General features: G+C 46.9%; 1 protein-coding gene across 1 annotated transcript in view; it reads left to right on the top strand.

Moving 5' to 3' along the window:
- LOC144891547 (uncharacterized) overlaps positions 1-21,265 on the top strand; it is a 42,209-nt gene extending 20,944 nt beyond the window's left edge. Inside the window, exons 2-3 of the mRNA XM_078775166.1 lie at positions 19,196-19,264; positions 19,454-21,265. Coding sequence (XP_078631292.1) covers positions 19,214-19,264; positions 19,454-19,822 — 420 coding nt within the window. The 5' untranslated portion in view covers positions 19,196-19,213 and the 3' untranslated portion in view covers positions 19,823-21,265. The remainder of the gene's footprint in view (positions 1-19,195; positions 19,265-19,453) is intronic.
- The last annotated feature ends 4,752 nt before the right edge of the window (positions 21,266-26,017 follow it).

Below are 26,017 nucleotides of genomic sequence, written 5' to 3'. Positions count from 1 at the left end.
TTCATTTATTTCACGTTTGCAAACTATGTTGGCGTTAAACTATGTTTTACAACTAATAAAAACGAATTTGCGATTCATTCGCTTTCCTGCGCGTTTGTGCACGCGATGGCGATTTCTTTACCAAACTCCGGAAGCCGTTCGCTTTGGACCAAACCATTGCATGTAAATAGAGGGGGGGGGGGGGATTGTCACCACTCGCAAGCCGTTCGCTTTGGACCAAACCATTTCATGTAAATAGAGGGGGGGGATATAATTTTTGATATAGATATAGTACGGGCATGCCCTAGTAATAATAAAGCACACAATAAAAAAATACAGTCCTCATATCCGCAACAATATATATATATATATATACATCTATATATATATATATATATATATATATATATATATATATATATATATATATATATATATATATATATATATATATATATGTTGGAACCCATCTGTGGATCGGTCCCATCGGCCGATGGGTCTGACCCATCTGTGGATGCACGAGAAATGACAATGCAGACCCATCGGCCGATGGGTCTGCGCCATCTGCGGATGTGTTGTTCACCTTGAAGGAATGTGTTGACAGAATGGTGCTCTTCAATCAGGTACAAAGTCATTGGAATTACATGTGGTAGGAATTTAACAGAGATGATTTTTAAATGTTTTATTATCTATTTCTACTATTATTATCTACAGATATAGATATCTCTACAGAGATGAATATTATTATCTATTATCTATTATCTATTTCTATTTTTGAATGTTTTCTGGGGAAATGTTGGTGAATTTGGCGATTGGGTCTGCATTGTCATTGGCGCAGACCCATTGGAGCAGACCCATAAACATACTCATCCACCATTGATGCATACACATTCCTTCAAGGTGAACAACACATCCGCAGATGGCACAGACCCATCGGCCGATGGGACCGATCTACAGATGGGTTCCAACACATATATATATATATATATATATATATATATATATATATATATATATATATATATATATATATATATATATTGTTGCGGATATGGGATTTGGCCTCCATCCATATCCGCTTGTAAATATTCCCCTATTTCCCCAATACTCCCCAACTATCCCCAATCCCCCATTCCCTAGTCCCATTGTCTGTAAACAACACTCTGTAGCCCCGACCTTCCCCTTTTCCCCCCATTAAATGTCGTGCCCATGTTCACCGCATCTCACGTAGACAACTATAGGACATCTTGCTAGTTATTCTTAGTCTATGTCAGTTAAGGACTCGTTTCCATTAATTCTGACTCTTCGTTGCACCAGAATGTGATTGTATGGCACCATTAGTAAGTTTAGGACCTCCCAATACCTCCCCGCATCTCTTCCTCATGAAACAACAACACCAACAACAACAACAGCGGCGCGGGGAGTGCGCGTCCTCACTCCGGCTTGGTTAGCCGCCATTGACCATGTGCTCCGACGGGGTTACCACACAGGGGCTCACTGTCAGCTCCTTGTCAAGGGCGGAGCCCGGTAACCCCCCGCACCCAATAAGAAGCGGCGGACCGATTCCATCTGGGGCGGAGCTAACGAGCCGAGGGCGTGTCACTCCCCGCTGGACATGCGCAGAAAGACGGAGGTGACGTCAGATGCGGCTCAGCTACGAAGAAGAAAGGACGCCACCTCCTAGCGCTGAGAGACACCTCCCGCCTCTCTGGACCGGACCGGGTCGATTCTGCCCCTGAGCCAAGGTGCACCTTGAGCCATCGACTACCTGCCCTTCCTTGCCATCAATCCCTGTGTGAGTCAGTCTTGTCCCGTTTGTCTGTGGTCTGTCGGGATTAAGATAAGACCATGTATAAGTGCTTATCTTTCTGTGCTGTACCTCTGTGCCGTGTAATCTAAACGTTCTGCATATCCCATATTATATCCTCCTCCGGAGGTCTTGAGAACTGTACCCCTGGTGTCGTGTCATTTAACCCAGCCGTTGTGTCCTTTCCTTCATTGATTTAGCATAGCGCGATTCGGCCAACGTTCGAGTGTAATCGGGTAACTTGTGCGAACACGGCGGCCATTCCGCTCGGCCCATCATAACATCTATTCTAAGTCGTGTCCGTAACAATATATATATATATATATATATATATATATATATATATATATATATATATATATATATATATATATATATATATATTGTTACAGATACGACTTTGATGGTATGGTGGGCCGAGCGGGATGGCCGCCGTATCCGTACAAGTTACCCGATTGTGCCCGAATGTTAACTAATCGCGCTACGCTGGCTCAATAGGAAAGAGAAGACACCCGGCTGGATTATAATGACACAATACGACACCAGGGGTTCAGTTCTCAAGTATATTCGTACGGAAAAAGGTTAGATTACAGGGGCTAGAGGTATATTACAGGAAGACAGGCACTTAGACACACTCTTATATTATCCCCGGACAGACGACGGACACACGGGACAAAATTGCTGACTCACACGGGGGTTGATGAAAAGGGGAGGCAGGTCGCGATGGCTCAGGTGCACCTGGCTCAGGGACAGAATCACGTACGGTGGTGTCCAGAGATGCGTGAAGGTATCACAGCGCTTGTGGGTCGCGACTTTGGTCTCAAGCTGGGGAGGTCGCTCAGCGCTCGGGAGGGTGGCGTCTTTTCCTTCCAAGCTCGGGGCGCATCTCTCGTCACGTCCGGTAAGTGGCTGCGTATATCTGGCGGGGAGTCACGCCCTCGCTCGTTAGCTCCGCCCCATATGGCATCGGCCCATGGCTTCTCATTGGGTGCGGGGGTTACCGGCTCCGCCCTTGACGAGGGGCCGACAGGGAGCCCCCTTCTGGGTAACCCCGTCGAGCACATGTTCAATGGCGGCCAACCGAGCCGGAGTGAGGACGCAAAGCCGCTGTTGTTGTGGTTGTTGTTGGAGCTTGAGATGATGGGAAGAGATGCGGGGAGGTATGGGAAGGTCCTAAACTCCTATTGGTGCCATATCATCACATTCTGGTGCAACGAAGAGTCATAATTAATGGAAACAAGTCCTTAACTGACATAGATTAAGAATAACTAGCAAGATGTCCTATAATTGTCTACGTCTGGTGCGGGGGACCTGGGCACGACATTTAATGGGGGAATGAAGGGGAAGATCGGCTCTAATGGGTGTTGTTTACAGACAATGGGACTAGGGAATGGGGTAAGGGGAGAGTTGGGGAGTATCGGAGAAGATAGGGGAATATTTACAAGCGGATATGGAGGCCAAATTCCATATTCGCAACATTGCACCCTTCTCTACCCTCGGGGCGTCCCGACCCGATAAATTTTTACCTACTTTAGTGTGGCACGCAATGTAGTTCCCTCTACTATTAACTCTACCCTGAGTGCGACAGTTTTACAGATATTCACAAATGAGTAAATATGTCCCCCTGCGACGTTGCACCCTTCTCCTCACAGAAACACACCCACAGGATAACCGAATCCGGAAAGAATTCTCAAACTAAACATACAGCCGGTAGGGAGCATTATTTACAAGACTACGCTGCTATTTACACTACGATCCAGGACCTGTTTTTGGAGGAACACATGCAGATGTTATGCATAGAGAGAGCGCGCTTGCCAACATCGATACACCAACCCACGAGTGCTCTGTGGCCGACGGCCTTTAATAACGTGCAGAGCACCCTTTCCTGAGCATCAACAGCACCACCCCACCACCAATCGGTGCAGTCACCATTGTTCATTGGAATAAAAATAACTTCAACAACCCCTAACCCTGCAGGTGTCTCTTGCTCTTCTTGTGGTGCACTTGGTGGTGTCAACTAAAAGTGGTTCACCTGTATGGCATAGGTGCCACGTTGATCCATAGGTCCATCCCCGGGTGGTGCTTGGCCGCAAACGAACTGCGGTCCATCGTGGGTGGCCACAAACATTGCGGTCCATATGGTGTATCGATCCCGGCAGCAAGCAGCGAAAGTGCAGGCCCACAACTGCGTCGCCAGCACCTCTCTCTCCTCTCTCTCTACCCCAAAGCCAGATCCTCGGAGGTGGGAGACAAAAACAAGACAAGTGAGCAAGGTGGTAAGGGCGCAAAAGTGCACGCAATGCAAGGTGATGCACACTGGGGGCACATGGGAACCAGGTGAGACAGGTACGTTCCTACCGTACGCCCCCCCCCACCAGGTAACCTACATGGCCCCTCCCTTACCCCTTACTGTATCAACAAAACACAACACTACCCATAAACATCTACTTTACAAATCCACAAACATCCCTACTGTCTTCCCCGTTCCTCCCATATACCAAATTCGTCTTCTCTCCCTCCTAACCAATCAAATTTGCCATTTTCAACTCTCATCAAAATTTGCCATTTTCAACTCAACATCAAAATTTGCCATCACCAATTCATCATCAGTCCCTCCTAGGGAGGGAGAGATGGAATCACCCCAATGTCTCATCCACGTCGTGATGCGTCTCACAAATCCAACAGCAATTCTCATTTCTGCAACACAAACAAAGAAAACACAGGTGTGGAGTCATCATCATCACCACAGGTAAGTGGCTGCGTATGGTGCGACAGGTTCATCAATCCTAACTATCTCCTAAATGACTTTAACAACTTTACACTACCCGGGGTCTCTCTCCGGCCAAACCATTGGCCCTCTTACACTATGGGTTCTAAAAACCAATTCCCATTGGCCAAACTGTGGTGCTCTTCAATTTGGGGTCTCACTCCCCCGATTCATCTCCCGGTGCCCTCGTACAATTTCTGGGCTGTGGCGTGTACCTCTCCCAGTGGGTCTACCCACCTGCACACCTCCACCACTGCAGTTGCCTCCGAGCTTACCTGCTCCTCACCCTAACCTAACTACCTGGGGAAGGCCCTCTGGCTCTCTCCCCACTCCGTGCCCTCTCTGGCACTGGGCTGCCCGATCCACACCCGGGATCCTCAGGCACCCACTCACAACTACCGGCTCCCAGAGCCCACCTGCGGCCTCACCTGGCCGACATCCTCACAGTGGTGGAGTGCCCAACCAACTACACACACTAACAGGCTACACGCCCAGCCATTTCCACAACACTAATGCACCCATTCACAACACCATTCTGCAACCGCACCACAAATGCCAATATCCAACCACAATTTACCTGCACCCTCTACCTAACACTTACACTACCCGCCCCGGGTGCTCGTGAAAGGGGTCCACTCTTCCCCCATCCACACCTTCGCACCATGCACACCACTCCGTACCACTCACTCCAACTCTCTCCACACACCTGTACCTGCACACCTGTGCTCTCACACCTGGTGCCACCTGCACCCTTCTCTCCCCAAGCGCATTCGCGCTGATCCACACACTCACTACTCATACCCTGCTCCACACACCTGTCCAGTTGCACACCTGTGCAATCACACCTGTTCAATTCTCACAAACACGGCATCATCTCAGCTAACTACTCCCTTCTGAAACTTGCGCTTCCCAGTCGTCCCTTTAACTATTGCGCTCCCTCGTCATTATAATCCACACTAATCTACCTGCGTCCCCACTACAGGTATCAGTCACTAACTAAACTTAACATCACCTAATGTCAATCTCTTCTAGATCCCTACACACCATATCCTAACCCACCCGGGCTAGTTTTCACTGCCATACACCCCATAAACTATTGCTCCTTTGCCCCCCCATGGGAAGGATGGTGGATTTGCCATCCCACCACATCGGGGGTCTCTCACTACCAATTTTGCACATCAAATTTCAATAAATCAAAAATTTTGCCAATCACTAACCATCATCTGCCAATCACTACTGCCAATCCCTTGCCAATCATCAAATTTTGTTTTTCTCCAATTTTGGGTCCAAAACACTAACCTCATCACCCAGTCGACTCACTAATACCTCTCGGTGCGCCAATCCCTGTCCAAAGCCCGGCTTCGTAAAGCCAAGCAATGGATGCTGGTTGTTTTGTGCCAGCGGCTGGACACGTCCGGTACTCGGTGCAGGGACGGGGGCTTACCCGGGCCGAGATCCCACGCATCACCTCGGCGTGGAGCCATCCAATGTCCCGATCTCGACCTGCCGGCACGTCTCAACACAACGCGGTCGCCATAACGACCCTTCCTATCGGGCTGCCAGCTCCGCCTAGTGGAGCACGGACGCGGCCGTTCAAAGCGAGGCCCAGCACGCACCGAGGGCCTGACTCGGCTATAAGTCGTTCTAAACTCTACCCCGTCTAACGTCGATGCTTCACCTGCATGCTTACATCCCGCAGCCCGTTCCTTGCTCACACATCCAGCCGTGCCCATGCTCCTCGTACCTTTCCTTACACACCCAGGTACCCTCATTCCACTCACAGCCTTGGTCACACACCTGACCACCGAACACTTTGGCACACATTCGTTGCTCGCACACCTCACCAATACACCGCTTCGCACCCCCTCCTCGGTCACCTCCTCTGTGACAATCACAGGTGTGCCCTCATTCGCACACCCAACCACGTGCCTCACCACCAACTCCAGCGTGCATTCCCACTCACGCTCTACCATTCCAGGTGTGCATCCTTCCATCCCAGGTGTACATCCTCGCTCACCTGTCACAACTAACTCACGCTCCATGTCACTCTCACTACTCTCACCACCACTCTTGACAACGCACTCACCCTTACTCTTGACAGCACACTCTTTCCCCATGCACCTGTCCGTCACACACCTTTCTCGCGCACACTCTCCCGTTACACCCTCTGTAACACTCACCACAGGTGGACACTCTTCCTTACTTCTGACAGCGCACTCTTTCCTCATGCACCTGTCCGTCACACACCTTTCTCGCGCACACTCTCCCGTTACACCCTCTGTAACACTCACCACAGGTGGACACTCTTCCTTACTTCTGACAGCGCACTCTTTCCTCATGCACCTGTCCGTCACACACCTTTCTCGCGCACACTCTCCCGTTACACCCTCTGTAACACTCACCACACCGCGCTTCCACGTGCTCCCTCGCACACGCGCTACGATCGACTCACTCTCGCCAGCACACTCACTCCTTGGCACGCACTTTTTCCTCACACACCCCAGAGTCGGACTTTCTTGCACACCTCCTTTTTCGCACACCAGACCTGTCACACACCTCACCAACGGCCTTTCACGAACACCCGGGTCTATCTCGACCCCCAAGCTTATTAAATCCCCTGGCGCATCATACGCACGACCATATTGGTCACCACTTACACCGGGTCCTCTTCCTCTTCGCTTCTCCTCCATCACCTGCGAATCCCTCATCCGGTTAATGAGCACGTCATCACGATCCAAACACAGACTTTGGACCAATTCTTTTATCTCCTCTTTTATTTCTTTCTTATCCCCTCTCCGTCGCTTCTTAATTTCGCTCATCCCTTCTTCCACTTCTTCTAATTTGTGCTTCACCTCTTTTATTCCCCGGTACGTCTCCTCAAGCTCATCCTCTAAGGCTACCTTGACCGTTTCCAGGTGCGTCCTCACCTGCCGGTCCTTCGTCTCCATTACCTCTATCACCTCGTCCAACCTCGTTGTCAGTCCCTCACGTACCATCTGACATTCCCTCTTTGTCGCTATCAAGTCGTTTTTTATGTCGTTTTGTGTCGCTTTTAACCCTCCTAATACCGCAGTGTTCCTTTGAACCTGCTCCACTAACTCCGTCTGTCCCACCGTCAGCTGCTCCACCTCCTGCGTCAGGTCCTCTATGCCCCCTTGTAACTTTACAGTCCCCTTTCTCACCTCCTTTTCCATGTGCTCCTCACAGTGCCTCACCTCCTCGCGCACTCCTCCGACCTCCTCACTCACTCCTCTTCTGATCTCCTCTCCCATCACTTGCATCTCCTGCCCAGATGCCACCCTCATCTGCTCCATTTCCTCCCTGTGAGCATCCAGTTTGGTTTCTACCCCCATTCTGACCCCCTCTATCTGCTGCTCCATTTGTTTAACTTCCCTTTCCGCTTGGTTCCTCATGTCCCTCAATTTGCCTTCCATACTGTTTTCTAACCCCTCTAACCCATTTTTCACTCCCTCTATCTGATTCTCCTGGGCAGCCATTCTATTTTCTACCCCCCTTAACCCATTTTTCACTTCTTTTATCCCGTTGTCTAACCCCTCAAAATTATTGTCTAACTTCCCAAATTTCTTGTCTAACTCCTCAAAATTATTGTCTAACTTCCCAAATTTCTTGTCTAATCCCTTAAAATTATTGTCTAACCCCTCACCGGTACCCCTCGCTTCGTCCCTCATTACCCCCATTTGGCCCTTCAATCGCTCACTCCGAGCATCCATCCGGTTCCCCATTTCCTTCATTTGGCCCTCCAATCGCTCACCCAATCGCTCCCTATCAGCCCTCATTTGCTCCATACTGTTTTTCATTTCTTCATTATACTGGGCCATAAGGGCCGTCATTTGTATAAAAAACAAGTTCAAATCCACTGGGGGCGCTGCCACGGTCGCCGGCGCGGTGACCAGCGAGGCGCCATTTTGCGCGCCTGCTACCCTCGCTGTTTCGCTCTCCTCATGTCCCTCATGTCCCTCAATTTGGTCCTGGACCGACCCTGCTTCACTCTCCCCTACCGGACCCCAGCCGTCTTGATCCGCCATAGCGCGACTTTCAAAATTCGGGTTTTGTAAAACAAAACGAATTTCGGCCGCTCCAAATTTTGACCAAATTTTTTTTTTTCCTCTATTCGTTTTTTTTTTTTTCAAAATTTGGTCGGGCCTCGAATCTCACTCCCAGACACCAATTGTTACAGATACGACTTTGATGGTATGGTGGGCCGAGCGGGATGGCCGCCGTATCCGTACAAGTTACCCGATTGTGCCCGAATGTTAACTAATCGCGCTACGCTGGCTCAATAGGAAAGAGAAGACACCCGGCTGGATTATAATGACACAATACGACACCAGGGGTTCAGTTCTCAAGTATATTCGTACGGAAAAAGGTTAGATTACAGGGGCTAGAGGTATATTACAGGAAGACAGGCACTTAGACACACTCTTATATTATCCCCGGACAGACGACGGACACACGGGACAAAATTGCTGACTCACACGGGGGTTGATGAAAAGGGGAGGCAGGTCGCGATGGCTCAGGTGCACCTGGCTCAGGGACAGAATCACGTACGGTGGTGTCCAGAGATGCGTGAAGGTATCACAGCGCTTGTGGGTCGCGACTTTGGTCTCAAGCTGGGGAGGTCGCTCAGCGCTCGGGAGGGTGGCGTCTTTTCCTTCCAAGCTCGGGGCGCATCTCTCGTCACGTCCGGTAAGTGGCTGCGTATATCTGGCGGGGAGTCACGCCCTCGCTCGTTAGCTCCGCCCCATATGGCATCGGCCCATGGCTTCTCATTGGGTGCGGGGGTTACCGGCTCCGCCCTTGACGAGGGGCCGACAGGGAGCCCCCTTCTGGGTAACCCCGTCGAGCACATGTTCAATGGCGGCCAACCGAGCCGGAGTGAGGACGCAAAGCCGCTGTTGTTGTGGTTGTTGTTGGAGCTTGAGATGATGGGAAGAGATGCGGGGAGGTATGGGAAGGTCCTAAACTCCTATTGGTGCCATATCATCACATTCTGGTGCAACGAAGAGTCATAATTAATGGAAACAAGTCCTTAACTGACATAGATTAAGAATAACTAGCAAGATGTCCTATAATTGTCTACGTCTGGTGCGGGGGACCTGGGCACGACATTTAATGGGGGAATGAAGGGGAAGATCGGCTCTAATGGGTGTTGTTTACAGACAATGGGACTAGGGAATGGGGTAAGGGGAGAGTTGGGGAGTATCGGAGAAGATAGGGGAATATTTACAAGCGGATATGGAGGCCAAATTCCATATTCGCAACAATATATATATATATATACAGACTTGGCATTTATTATGGAATATTTTTTTTTCTTGACTTGGGTTTACCTTCTGAACTCGGTATATCAATCTGGTGAGTTTCTTTTACGCTTCGGTGATTTCTTTGTTAAAAGAACCATGTCACTGATTGTCTGTCGCAGCAAGAAGTCAATAACAGGATTATATCACAGGTGGCGTGACAAAATGTACGGACAGGTACATTTGACGATTGGCTTCACAATCGGGTATATAAGGGTTGTTTTGTTCTGTATTAGTGGAAAACAACTGCTGCACATCTACAAAAGTTATTGCCGCTTCCCCTAGAGATGGTCAGTCAACTCGACAATGCTGTTTGTCATTTAGTGGTGGCTTTACAAAATTCCCGCATGAAACAGCGTGCTATTGCTCGGCAGTATGACATCACTCAAGGTCAGGTGTTAAAGATCCTGAAACGAAATGCTCAGAGGGGTGTCCCTACTCCAATACCGAGGTCAGGACGTCCCCGCAGAACGACAAGGAGGGATGATCGCCAGCTACATCAGTTAGTCCGCAATGGCCGTACCAAGTCAGCTAATCAGCTTAGGGCTGAGTGGCAGCAACTGACAAATGTGCCTGTATCCAGAAGGCTCGTCAACCAACGACTGGTTCAAGCAGGCTATCGTGCCTGGCGTCCCCTGAGAAAGCCACGTCTGACCAGACAACACCGCCAGCGCCGACTGCAGTGGGCCAGAGAGCACCGTCAATGGCAGCCAGGACACTGGAATCACTTGATCTTCAGGTACAAGTCTAGATTTCTGGTCTATCGTCAAGATGGCCACGTCCGAGTGCACAGACAAGTGCATAAAGCCGACAACGAAGATTGTATAGTGCCAAGAGTCCAAGCTGGAGGTGGTTGGGTGACCGTTTGGGCTGCTTTTCATGCAGGGGGCAAAACTGACATGGTTGTTCTGAATGGAAACCTGAACCAGTTCAAGTACAGGGTCATTCTGGAAGAAACATTGCTTCCATTTGCTCGTGCAGCCTTTCGAGGAAACTTTGTCTTCCAAGATGACAATGCACGGCCTCATCGTGCTCGCATGATCCAACACTTTCTTGCTGACCGCGGTGTAGAGCATATAGAGTGGCCTGCCATGTCCCCGGATATGAATCCGATAGAGAACCTGTGGGCAGAATTAATGCGTCAAATCGACAACTTGGACCAGCAGCCTGCCTCTGTGCGTGAATTGCATCAGGCTATTGTCACTGCATGGCAAGCGATTCCTGTCCAAACCTTGGCAAATCTCATGAACAGCATGCCTCGACGTGTACGTGCTCTCCTGAATGCTTGTGGGGGTTACACGAAGTACTGAACTGTAATTTTACTGTCCGTAATCCCAGTCATAATTTAGCTTTTGTTTTTGTTGAAATTTTTTTTGTCTAATGTGCAAAATAAAGAGATACTTCTGGAAAACGTACAGAAGTTTAACACAGTACTGTCCGTGAATTGAGTTCGATATCAGTTTGCATCACTTTCAAGGATCAATTTATTTGCTTCGAAATGCTAAATGTGGTTTTTGTTTCTTTTAAAGGTCACATTAACAAAATCTAGAATAATTTCAACATAATTCCAATGAACTTTTGATTCTAAGTCATCTTGAAAAGTAAGTTCACCCCCACAAAGAAAATATTCCATATTAAATGCCAAGTCTGTATATACACTCTTTTGTGTATATACACAATAAACAACTCGACCTACGTCAAATCCGACTTTACGCCACTCTTCTAGAGTAAATTTCAGTTCAGCAAACGTTATTATGTGTGACTTTACGTCACTCCTACGGACGTGAAAAAAATTAAATTTTTCCTTAAAAATATATTTAAAATTAATAAAATAGTACATAAATTAACAATAAAAGAAGCTAAAAAACAATTTAAAATACAATAAAAAGCACATTAAAAATATTTTTAAAATGTACGTACAGTATACTGGTGAGTAGCCTCGTAGCTGCTGGTTCTCATTCAAAACAAAGGCGACGCCATATGCATTTTGTCCTGTGCTGCGGTCGCGTGCTTGCTTTGCCTTTTGCTGGTATTTTTGTGATTATTCCTTTACTGTGTAAAGGTTCTTTACTGTGTAAAACAACCAACGTAACGTGGCAATGGCGAAACATGACGATGCCAGCTCGGACGACCGTCCATGGCAGACGTCACGTCACGTCACCGTGCAGAGTGTGCAATATCCATGACGAGGTCAGGCCCCATGGTCCATGGCCCATGTGAAACGAACGACCGTGGCATGCCTCGAGCCGGGGTGCCTCGTCGGGCACCTCGCCGGCATCCGGCGTCGACGAACCGATCGACGTGTGCATGTGCACATGTGCATGGATTTGCAAATTTGCAATTTGCAATTTTCTGTGAAGCCGCAGCCTCCTCCAATTATTTACTCTCGTTTTACTGTGTTTGTCTTCATTTTAAGGCATTTTTAAGACATTACGCCCGGTTTACGTCAATATATATATATTGTATATATATATATATATATATATATATATATATATATACAATATATATATATATATATATATGTATATATATATATATATATATATATATATATATACAATATATATATATATATATATATATATTGTATATATATATATATATATATATATATATATATATATATATATATATATATATATATATATATATATATATATATATATATATATATATATATATATATATATATATATATATATATATATAGTTGTGTTTTTGGGGTGAGGATGAAATACCTTAATGAAGTTCAGAATGTGTAGATTAGCATGCTCCGAGTCTCACGAAGAAGAATAACCCACCTCAATGTAAATTAAGTTAGGCCGACTGTCCGGGTAAGATCGTATATGTGTCTCCATACGAGGGGTGGCACGATGCTAATTAGGTCGGGCTTAAGGATAAACACCAATGTGTAATTGCCCTGTGATTTTACCCTTCATGGTTATTTCATCAAAAGGACCGCCATTACAATAACTACAACGATCGCACTGTAAATGGACTCATTCGCTCACAACGCCGCTAACCAACTCCCAGCTCATTTGCCGATTGGCACGCAAGTCCCGCCTCACGGCCTTCAATGTCATCCGAACATTCCCGAACAGAGATTAGACTCCGCCCCGACGACTCGTAACGAGGAGGCCATGCCCAGCCTTTGCGATTGATGGAGGCATGATGGGATGATTGAGTGGAGCATGGTGATTGGACAGATTGTGACATCATCATGGCGCATTCGAGAACTGAAGGAAAGAGAATACAGTCTCGCCATTTTTGGTCTCTCTTCTGGTCCTCACTTTGATAGTGGACGGTCACGTTTTATATCGCTCTCCCTGTGTCTTCGGCGGAGGCGGCTGTGCTTTGAGAGGTACGCGCTAGCGGGGCGAGTGGTAGGAGCCCGGTGGATTGTGACGATCAGAAGAGGAGGGATTTTGGCTGCCGCTCCATGGGTCAGTGGCTGCTATGGGCCCGAATGCGTGCCATCTTGTGCGCTTCCCGGTGGCTCCCTTTCGACGACTACAAAGCTTTCTCGGGCCGTTTGGGGATGCCAGGCTGAGTTCCGGCCAACGCACCACACAAACACATTTTCTTTATTTGTCTTCCATTGTCGTGTCTCTGTGTCCATGTGGAGGGTCCCTCAGTTAGAATTTAGTTTTTTTTTTTTTTTTTTTTTTTGTATACAAGATCGAGGCTCGTGAAAGAGCGAACATTAATCACACAGAAAGACAAACAGACACACAAAACAAATAACATCGGGAGCGGTAGACAAGATGGGGAGAGAGGGGGAAGGACACAAACACAACATTTGAGAGCAGGTACCAAGAGACATGGAGACATCGAGAGAACTGTGGGAGGGAGAGGGTTTTGGGGGGGAGGCATGGGAAGGGGGGGGGGGGGGTGGGAGAGGTATAAAACATATGGACACTGCCAAGACTTCCAGGAAAGAAGTTGGAATTTCAAACAAGGTGGATCTGGGGTGAATTAGTGGGGGTAGAAAAGATCAAGGTTTTGGATGGGGGAAGATAAGAGATGGTGGTGAACAGCTGTTTTGAAGACCTGGAGGGAGGAGTGTGATTGAAGTGAGTGTGGGAGTTTGTTCCAGAGGCGGGAGAAAAGAGGCATGAAAGAGTGAAGGTGAGCAGAGAGCCGAGATTTCGGCAGTTTAACCATCAGAGGGTGGCTGGCAGATCTTGTGCGACCTGTAGGAATATTTGGGGGACAGAGCACAGAGAGAGCTGGGGGAGCAAGACCGGAGAGGAGTCGGTAGAAGACAGAAAGACCACCTACCTGCCTGCGGTGAGTGAGTGAAAGGCCCTCAGAGATAGCTTCATCGCGGGAGATTCCAATGATTCTGAAAGCTTTGGTTTCAACAGCATGAAGACGAGCTAGGTGTGAGGCAGGAGCACCAGCCCATAGGGGAGAACAGTATTCCATTGAGCTGCGGATGAAAGCCTGCGTGGGGCCCCTGGGGCCCAAAGAGGGGGGCCAAATAATGGGCTGGATCAAACATTGGGGGTACCACATGAAACCAAGTGGAAATCAACAGGTACATCTCACAGAGCACAGAGTGACCACCGCCAGACAAATTTGCCTCTGCATAGGCCCCCCCAGACCACCTCAAAGGGTCCCAAAATTTGGGCTGGATTAAACATAGGAGGTCCCTGTATATAGAGAGTTGTGTCAACTCAAATTTGGACGCCATTTTGTGTCTAAGTGTGTCGGATTAGATATACATGTACATTCGCGATATGGGGTGATATATTCTAAACCTGCTAAAAAAAATTTTACTACACATATTTAGTCTTATTATTACATACAGGTGATATTTGTTTTGTCAAAAACTCAGCTATTGCCGTGAAAAAGAGCTGTGTGGTGATATTAAAAGTGGTATGGCAATGCATATTACAAGCCAACACTGCATATAAGAGCTAACATTATAAGTAAGACAAACCAATGCTGTCGTTCTCTGAATTTTAATAACTTTTAGAAAGGAGTGTGGGCATATCCAATATTTTTTAAAGGGTGCCGAGAGCAATTCCGGTGTAGGACTTCCAGCCGACATATAGTCTAACACACTTAAAACAAATTCTGTACGTGGTATTGCCATATTTCTATAGTGTACAACTTTAGTTTTATCGACATTTATATTCAATTTCCATTGTAATGATTTAACAAGCTGCAAGTCAGCTTCTGTCTCTGACATAAGGAAAACGTCATCGGCATCTAGTAAGATTGAAACGTTCATTTATTACTACACCCTTGCCCAGAACTCTGATGGATATTGCCTGATCGATTAATATGTTTCATAGCTGGCGACTTAATTAACACTTAATTTTCGACTGCGCCAAGCCGTAATTAAACAGAGAAAAAACTTTAAAAAACACCTGCAGTGTGCACGGTTCGTCTAGTCGAACAGATATGGAAAAGCACAGATAAGACGTCGTATTCACCATAACTTGTTTAATTTCACCAGGAACACGATGATGAACACAAATACACCTGTTTTACTGCATTAATCACCTAGAAATATTGTATGTTTTGGGAACGATAGCTGTCACCAGGTTAAATATATAGGGATTGTCCAATGTGCAAAATCTTCCATCACTACAATTTGGCCATAAATCCCGGGGTGGGAAATATTTGAGCAAATATGCCACAAGACGCATGAGCACTGTACAAAGCAAACAATAACTCGTCAAATTTTGGATGTATGGATGGCTGCACAACCCGCAAAAAAATTGAGCAGGTCCCCCCCTAAAATTGCTTTTATGATTGCCGATTAGGCTAAAGATTTTAAACCAAAAAAATAACTTGCCTCGGAATAAGTTTTGAATGGACGGACAGACAACTGAAAACAAAACGGACCATGGGTTTCCCACCCCTATAAAATCAAAATTAATTCCCTCTGAAAAAGTACAGTGACATTGCCCGCAGACTACCCAACCGCAGACCAGGCAATGTCACTGTACCGGGACATTTCATCAATCAATGACAATATGCGGTCCGCTAGGACTACCCGAAAAAAATTGAGCAGGGTTCTTCCCACGGAAATGCATTTTTGGTCAGCTCCTTGAAGATTATAAACAAACACAAATCACTTCCCTTTAAAAGGGTTTTCAACGGACAGACAACCAAAAAAAAACCGAGCAGATAGAATTGCTTTTGAACATCGATCATCAAGCGGCGTGGGCCTACCTGGCAGAGTCTCGAGGAGTCGATCGCTTTCCAGCTCTTTCGTCTGACTTTCGCTTCCCAAATTTGTCTTCTGACTTTATCACTTGGAAATCTATACATCTTATATTTCCCAGATTGGTTTGAACAACCAAAAGCAGAACAACCAGTCATTTTGTTTGGCAATAAACAACATTCCTGTACCAAGCTGACGTTCACGCACGGTGAAGTAAGACACAAAATGGCGCCACGAAATCACGTGACCAGAAATCTCGGGTCAGCGCATGGCGCAACTCTCTTTATACAGGGACTCTAGGAGGTACCACATGAAACCAAGTTAAAATGAACAATTACACTCTACTAATTATCAAAACAAACCATCGCCAGACAGATTGTCTGCTGCATAAGGCCCGCCAGACACACCCCAAAAGTTGACCCTGGGGGCACTGTGGTAGAATTAGCCTAGAACATATATCAAAAGTACCACATGAAACCAAGTGGAAATCAACAGGTACATCTCACAGAGTACAGAATGACCACTACCAGACAAATTTTCCTCTGCATAGAGAGTACCAGACAATCTGAGTCTGCACTTCCAAAGAGGGCGCCACAGCATGTGTAATGAAACATAGGTGGCAGCAGAGCTTTTAACGTCTGCTTTGAGAGTCAACAATGGTCAAGGTCATGTCTTGTTGTTAAAGATAGAAGGATCTTCTTCGAGATGAATGTAAGTAAATTGAGGCTTATGAGCTTACATGTAAAATAGAATAATGGCATAATAGATTAGGCCTACTGTTAAAAAGTCATGGAAATGGCATGGAACTGTTTCTTGTGACTAAATGTATCTGATCAGATAATGAAAGCAGGTCTACTATATAATATAGGCCTAGGCTAGGCTATGCTCAGCTAGGCATGTGCACTTTTGCACAATTAGGCTACCTGATCGACATAGGTTGTTTAACCAGTCTTGGACAAAATATTCCAGGAACACAACACTTTTATTCTGCTTGTGACTGAAACTCAACAGCAGCCATTTTGTAACAAACAACAAGACTAAACAATATGAACCAAGACAGGGCGGTATTATCAGCTTTGCAAGTTACACTGTACTACAGGTTTTCTCATAGGTTCATGATAATTTGGAGGGTGGATGGAGGTCCCTATACCATTTATGTGTTATCAAGTCTCATTAGTTAGCAATACATGAAACTCCCATTCGCCAAAAATTCTGAATTCTAAACACCAGTTTCATTCTGACTCCTATCAGCTGTTATCAGTAAAGTACAATGTTAAATAAGAAAAATACTGCACCCTGCCACCTTCACTTTCTGAAGGCCAGTTACCATGAACTTGCTTAATGCCCTGAATCAATTACTGATCGCACCTACACACATTGGGAATCTCGATAAACAATGGAGCCTCTTGTGTAACCTTGGCCAAGGCAGTGTGATCAGTCATGATCACACTGCCTTGTGATCTCACACCCTGCTTGGCCAAGGCAATGTATCTACGGTGTGTGTCGATACATTTAGACAGCAGCTTGGCAATGCAAGGGAAGGATCATTTCTTATGCTTTGCCACAGACATTTGTTCAGCTTCAACTATTGTTTCAAGTGAGTTTTACTGTTTTGGACTTGGTTTTAATGCTGTTTTGATTTTAATTTGTAACTATCTTTGGTACTGTGTTTAGTCATGGTTTAGTCATGCTTAGTTTAAATTTATGGAGTTTTATTTTTGTTACTGCATTTGACATAATATTTCGTGGTTTGGTTTAGCTGTGCTGATTCCATTCGTGGGTTTCTTTGTTTAAAGTTCTCAAATCGTTCTTTTCTGGCAAATTTTTTTTTTTGAGGTTACTTATATACCATTGTCCCTCTTATAGTCAGGTTCACTATGTTTTTTCGTTCAAAATTTTGGTAGATTAGCAAAACTATACATTTTTTGGAATATTCAGAGCATGAGGAATCCAAAAATTAATGTTTACATTTGCGTAGACACCTTTGCGAAAATGACACTCAGGACAGTGATGAAGATCTGTAAAAGCATATTCCTGAACGGTATAGACCTCGTAGATCCTGTGTATAGGACTTATAGTTCAATCTGATACTACCTATAACTTCCTATAACAACCTATAACTTCAAAGGACTTGCAATATCATGTATTACGTAACACAGTTATATCACAAATATAAAGACAATGGTTTTCAATTACCTTTGTTTGTTGGTTTTCTATAATCCTGAGCACTATTTTTAGGCCTTTATCGGATTCCTTGACCCAGAAAACATAGGATTAGCATATTTAATTAAGTCTCTAGGTTGACTAGAAGCCGAGATCGCGCAAAATATGTATTTTATGGCGGCCATTTTCAAAATCCAAAATGGCGGCCATGCAGGTGTCTGTGCAAATGCCAACATTGATTTTCAGATTCTCCATGCTCTGAAGATTCCAAAAATGCACAGGTTTGCTAATCCCAAAATTTTGAAAGAAATTATATTTGTTAACATAGTGAACCTGACTATCTTCATCACTGTCCTGAGTGTCATTTTCGCAAAGGTGTCTACGCAAATGTAAACATTATTTTTGGATTCCTCATGCTCTGAATATACCAAAAATGTATAGTTTTGCTAATCTACCAACATTTTGAACGAAATTATATTTGTTAACATAGTGAACCTGACTATTATTTCTTCCTCGCGTAATTCGATCTTCAGATGTTGAGTCTTGAGCGAGTTCCCCCAGCTTTAGTTTTATTTGGTCTATTTAAGTGTTCCATTTTTCTGGGTGGAACAATACTCTTCCCAATATTTTAGAATTGTGTACATAATTTTGTCGGTGAACTTGCAGGCAGTGGCATAAATTGCCTGTTCACACCTCGTTCACTCATGATCAGATAAGGGAGAATATGTTGAAAAGTGCTCCATCCCAAACCAGTCTGTACCAACCCAGGCAATAGCCACTAGTTTAGGCAATAGATACACCCACTACGATTTATGACAGTGGTACCGACATTGCTGATCGTTAAACAACGAATCAGGTATGCATCGTTCAGGTGGGCTTGGTTCATTCGTTTTAATTAGAATTCAATTACAAAATTGATATAATAGCTTTGTAATAACCATAAACTATATAATGTGTGCTTTGTTCTCTTTTAGGTAACAGACACAACCAAGATGGATGATGACAGCCCTAACAACATTGCTGATGGTGAACAATCTAATCAGGTATGCATCCTTGTTGAAGTGGAGGTGTACCATGACCATTGACCATGATAATCACGAAGCACCTAATTATTTAGCCATCAATGTTCTTCCACAAAGCAAACTCTGTTTATTCATTTTAGTTAAAATTCGCCAACACATAAATTTAGGGCCTGCTACAAACCCATAACCTAATACTTTGTTCTGTTCTAGGCTGCAGACACACCCACGATGGATGAGGGCAGCTCAACCGACATTGATAATCGTGAAGCCGATCTGGTGTGCATCATTTGTAAAGCAAGTCAAGATGAATCACTGAAGATATTCGTGGACAGAACGTGGGGTGCATTCAAGAGGGCGGCACAGTTTAGACTTGCACTAAAGTCGGATCGCTATATAGATACAACTACAGAAGTCAATATGCAGCAACAAGCAGGTAATGCAAAGTACCACTCTAAATGCTACAGAAATTACACTGCTGTGAAAAGGCCATCAACAAATTCACAAAGCGACTCTCCCTCAAATCAACCAAAGACTCGGCGCAGGGTTCGATGCCACCATCGGATGCGAAAGGTTTATTGAAGGGCTCCTGCATCTTTTGTCCTGTACTGCGTAAAACCATCAACCGTATGGTGGAGCCATTGTCAGATTGTCTTACAAAAGACGGTTGTGATAGCATATTTGCAGCAGCTCCAAGAAGTAGCAACGAGCGGGTCAAAGCTTTAGTCCATAGTGGAGTTGACCTGATCGCCAAAGAAGCCCAATATCACAAGTCATGCCGTCGGGAATTTTTCAAAGAAGTTGAGGGGGCTGTTCCAAAGAATGAAGACGTTTCGAATAGGCGACTGCAATCTACTACCTTCGGAACAATATCAGCTCTAATCGAGATGGAAGTCATTGGCAATCGCAAGGCAATGCTGTCTACTTCGATTCTTGAATTATACAAGTCTGAATTTCTAAGTGCAGGTGGGACACCAGACGAGATTGAAAGCTACACAGCACAGGCGTTGATAAAGAAGATAAAGGACAAATTTGGGGACAAAATTTCAGTATCTATGTATGACCATCGAAAAGGAAATTTTGTATACAGTTCCAGTATGTCTGATGCTGATGCTAGAGCAAGCCTCCATAAGGATGATGAGAAGCACGTCCATGTGATTCGCACTGTGGCACTTCATCTTCGAGCTGCAATACAGGCAATGCCCAAATCTATAACACTGACTCCAACATCTGTAGAGACACTCAAGTCATGTTCACCTGACCTGCCAGGAGAAATGTTGCTGTTTTACAAAACACTCCTTTGTGGCCTTCGTGAACCTTCAGGTGTTGATAACAGAGAAGCAGTGAATAGAAAAGTGATAGGCATGTCATCAGATGCAGTGTATAACACATCAAGGGGTACCGTGCGGCCTTGGAAACACACATTACTTGGATTGGGATGTGGTACCTCCCATGTTTAATCCAGCCCAAATTTTGGGACCCTTTAAGGGGGGTCTGGGGGGGGGCCTATGCAGAGGCAAATTTGTCTGGCGGTGGTCACTCTGTGCTCTGTGAGATGTACCTGTTGATTTCCACTTGGTTTCATGTGGTACTTTTGATATATGTTCTAGGCCAATTCTACCAAAGTGCCCCCAGGGTCAACTTTTGGGGTGTGTCTGGCGGGCCTTATGCAGCAGACATTCTGTCTGGCGATGGGTTTTTTATACTTAGTAGAGTGCAATTGTTCATTTTAACTTGGTTTCATGTGGTACCTCCTATGTTTAATCCAACCCAAATTTTGGGACCCTTTGAGGGGGGTCTGGGGGGGCCTATGCAGAGGCAAATTTGTCTGGCGGTGGTCACTCTGTGCTCTGTGAGATGTACCTGTTGATTTCCACTTGGATTCATGTGGTACCCCCAATGTTTGATCCAGCCCATTATTTGGCCCCCCTCTTTGGGCCCTAGAGGTCCCACGCAGCAGGGGGTCCCCGGCAGACATCCATATCTGAATATGTTAGGTTACACAATAAATGTTTCTATACTCGGATATTGGTATCTTGTTCGTTTGACCAAAATGCTCTGGGCTGCCGGCCTATTACCACGACACACGAAGCATGTTACCTATTCAGATCTAGCTGCTCTACATATCACGACCCTGCCAGACATAACAATATATATATATATATATATATATATATATATATATATATATATATATATATATATACATATATATAAATATATACATATAAATATATATATATACATATAAATATATACATATATATATATATATATATATATATATATATATATATATATATATATATATATATATATATATATTGTTGTGGTTTTTAGAACCCTCCACTTTGTAGATATTGTAATATCCCATATAAATAATCCCCTGTAAATATTCCCACTTTTGTGTAAAGATCAAAGGTCGCACTCTAGTTAGGTCATATTGCAACACGTAGGACACCATCGGCTTCTTCTTTAGTTATCTTATTAGTATGTGTTCTAGTTAAGGATCTGTTCCCAATAGTTCAATCTGCGTTGCATTAATCAAATAAGATAGGCCCAATTTCGCTCATTATGCACTATCTCTCTCCAAATTATCACGTTGCTGGGTTAGCAGCATTCGCTGCATTGAGTCGTCATTGCTGCCTTAGCGCTGGCTCCAAACGCCATTGAACACGAGGTCAGGCTTGGAGAAGAAGGGGGCGGCACAGCAAGAACGAGGTGTGGCCACGTCAACTCACCAGGAGGGCGTGGCCAGTAAGCCCCCACCAGCCAACCAGGGCTGAGGTAAGCTCGTTAGTGGGCGTAGCCCTATGAAGGCGGCTTGATTTCAACGCGCGATCATATAAGCGCGAGCGCCCAGCCCTTTGACAGACTGCGCGAGGGGAGGTCATTGTGAACGAACTGCGCGGGGAGCACTCAATTGATTGTCACTGCATTGAGCGATCTGCGCGAGGGTACCCTCTGAGATGAACGTTGGGCGAGAGAGAGTTGGCACGAAGATTATGTACGCGGCATCCCAGTCCCTCGCATAATTATAAGGTCCGGTGGCGCCAACGACACCAGCTTCCTGCCATTCTTTGCGGCGGATCCGGAGCCTGGACCGGACCCCATCGCCTGGACCTTTCATCCCTGCTATTCCCCATTCGTGTAAGTGGGTTTGTACTGTCCTGGGCATGTGATAAAATAAGAGTGTTTAAGGATTGCCCTGTGTATCTGCTTCTTCTTCGTCCCTGTGCATACCCTTTCGTTTCTTCCTTGGTTTTGGTTTTGTACATAAATTAATAAACCTGTGTTCTTCCTTCCTATTCTTTGGGTTTCCTCTCATCCGGTCGCTTTAGTGATTTCTCCATTGATATACGTGGCACGATTTGGCCAACGCTCAGGATTGGGTTAGTTTTATTGCTAACAGCTCGAGCTTCGGATTGCTAAACCACTCGGCAATCTTCCATCTTGTCCATGGCACGAGCAGAAGTATCGCCCTGCTTTGCGGAGAGGGGGGCAAAGGTATCTGGTAACCCGTTGACCAGTCACCCTGGTCAATCTCAACCCCGCAAAGGAGCGCGATATCTTCTAGGACTCGGACGGCCAGCTTAATAGACGAGGGGATTAACCCCCCCTCGGTAAGGGGAGCGCCGTAATCCGAGATCCGCAACAATATATATATATATATATATATATATATATATATATATATATATATATATATACATACATACATACATACAGGATATTCAGCAGCCCACTCTTGATAAAGGTCAGCGGAGTCATGGTTGTTCTGTTGCTCGCCAAAACGACCAGTCTTCTGTCTTCTGATACAACTGGAGGTTACAACACTGATCACATGGCTTCTCTTGATAAATATTTTTTTAAAGTGAAAATATCAAATCAAATTGAGCTTGTATTAGAGATGAAGTCGACAAAGACACCTGGAAAGGGATGCCAGTCTGACTTCAGTCCAGTACACAGACGTGAAGGAACTGCGCTCCAACGCGAGTCGAAAGAATTGACGCGACCAAAGACGGAATTCGTCCGAGTTGCTTTATTGAAACAAAACAGCTCAGGTATTCTGACCAGCCCGTTTTTCGGGCAACAATATATATCTATCTATAATTCCAGTAATCTCTGTGTGTATGTTTGTTTGTACGTTTGTTTGTTTGTTTGTATGTCTGTGACCGCTGTTTCTCGACAACTACCGGTCCGATATACTTGAAACTTGCCAGGTATATTGCTGGGGACCCGAGGATGTGCCTTTTCAAGGTTTCATATTAATCGGACAATTACTTACCGAGCTATGTCCAAAAAACGATTCAACCAATCAGAGAGCAGCGAGCTATCGCGTGTGCCGAACGTGGCGGACACACTCTGCCTCAGATGGCACATTTGAGAGCGTATTCATTTATTTCACGTTTGCAAACTATGTTGCCGTTAAACTATGTTTTAAAACTAATAAAAACTAATTTGCGATTCATCGTAACTGCGATATACGACCTTCCGGACAGTGAGGACTGCACTTCCGGCATCCAATCACAGAACGCGTTATTGCGTAGGCGTGGCCGATGTGAGAGCGAGCTGATGCTGAGCCCAGCGCGTGCGCCATTACGGTACGTAATTCGATTTCTTCCGGAGAAAATAATAATTTCTCGATTTCTTATGCGCATTATTTCTCCCAATTCAGTCAGAGCGAAGGGCGGAAGCGAAGAGCGTTGTTTTTTTTGTTTACGGGCGTACGGGCGGGGTAGAGCGTACGGGTAGCGTTTTTTTTTTTTTTTGGCACATTTGAGAGCGTATTCATTTATTTCACGTTGGCAAACTATGTTGCCGCTATGTTGGCGTTAAACTATGTTTTAAAACTAATTAAAACTAATTTGCGATTCTTTCGCTTTCCTGCGCATTTGTGCACGCTATGGCGATTTCTTTACCAAACTCCGCTAGCCGTTAGCTTTGGACCAAACCATTTCATGTAAATAGAGGGGGGGGATTGTCACCGTACTCGCAAGCCGTTAGCTTTGGACCAAACCATTGCATGTAAATAGAGGGGGGGGGGGGGATATACTTTTAGATATATATATAGTACGGGCATGCCCTAGTACACATTTATGTCGGGAAGTTTGCCCGGCAAAAGCTATACCGGGCATGCCCGGGTATCAAGGGCGAGCCTTGGAAAGGCGAGTCTGGACCTGCCCGGGCGTGTTTGGCTGCGGCCTGGCAAGTCGAGGCTGGGCGTGCCCGGGCGCTCTGGGCGAGCACTGGAAAGGCGATAGCGGGCATGCCCGGACGCTCTGGGCGAGCCCTGGAAAGGCGATAGCGGGCATGCCCGGACGCTCTGGGCGAGCCCTGGAAAGGCGATAGCGGGCATGCCCGGACGCTCTGGGCGAGCCCTGGAAAGGCGATAGCGGGCATGCCCGGACGCTCTGGGCGAGCCCTGGAAAGGCGAGAGCGGGCATGCCCGGGAAAGACGAGACCGGGCGTGCCCGGGAGGTTCGGGCGTGCCCGGGAACAGTGAGTCCGGGCATGCCCGGGAGAGGCGCGTCTGGCCGTGTTCTGGCCGGTGCAAGGCGATTATGTACATCCAGCGGTAACCGCTACACACGCCCCTCCAGAATCGACCTGCACCGGCAGGGTCAATTTAAGGGGGGTCCGGATGACCCGGCCGAAGCGACCCCTGGAGGGTCGTGGGGAGGGGTCTGACGTGGTGGTGGGTGGTCGAGCGGGGGGAACTGTGGACGGGGGGCGGCCTCGCCGCGGAGGAAGGGCCAACCGTGGTGGTCGGTCGACGTCCATGTGCGCCGGTTTGAGGCGGTCCACAGAAATCCGGTCCGGCCGGCCGCCGAAGTCGACGATGAAAGACTTGTCGCCCCGTCGCAGGACCCGGAAGGGCCCGTCGTACGGCGGCCGGAGTGGCCCCCGGTGCGCGTCATGACGCACAAAGACGTACTCCGCTGTGCGAAGCGCCGGGGGGATGTAGGACTGGGGGCCACCGTGGCGGGACGTCGGCACGGGGGCAAATCGTCGGGCGGCCTCCTGGAGGTCCGAGCGCTGGCGAGCGGCGGACCAGGGACTGGTAGCGTCAGGCACGAATTCGCCCGGGACGCGGAGTGGCTGGCCGTAGACGAGCTCGGCGGCGGACGCCTGGAGGTCTTCCTTGGGGGCCGTGCGAAGGCCCAAAAGGACCCACGGCAGCCGGTCGGCCCAACCGTCATCCTGAAGGCCGGCCATGAGTGCGGCCTTCATGGAGCGGTGAAACCGCTCGCACAACCCATTGGCTTGGGGGTGGTAGGCCGTGGTGCGGTGCAGCGTGACCCCCAACGAACGGGCGACCGCGCCCCAAAGCTCAGACGTGAACTGTGGGCCGCGGTCGGACGAGATGTCCGCTGGTGCGCCGAAGCGCGCGACCCGGGTGGCGATGAACGCCTGCGCCACGTCGGCGGTGGTGGTGGAGGTGAGGGACACGGCCTCCGGCCACCTGGTGGTCCTGTCCACCATGGTGAGCAGGTGGGTGAACCCCCGCGAGGGGGGCAGGGGACCCACCAGGTCCACGTGGACGTGGTCGAAACGCCGTTCAGGCACGGCGAAAGGTGCCAGCGGGGCCTGGGTGTGGCGGTGGACCTTGGCTCGCTGGCAGGCCGTGCAGGCATTGGCCCAGTCGCGGATGTTTCGTCGAAGGCCGTGCCAGACGAAACGCGCCGACACCAGCTTCTGAGAAGCTTTCCGGCCCGGGTGAGAAAGGCCGTGGATGGAGGCGAAGATGCGGCGCTGCCAGGAAACGGGCACGAT

This window comes from Myxine glutinosa, chromosome 4 (assembly GCF_964187855.1).
Source record: "Myxine glutinosa chromosome 4, kmMyxGlut1.1, whole genome shotgun sequence".
NCBI lineage: Eukaryota > Metazoa > Chordata > Myxini > Myxiniformes > Myxinidae > Myxine > Myxine glutinosa.
This window is presented reverse-complemented; position numbering and strand designations above follow the sequence as displayed.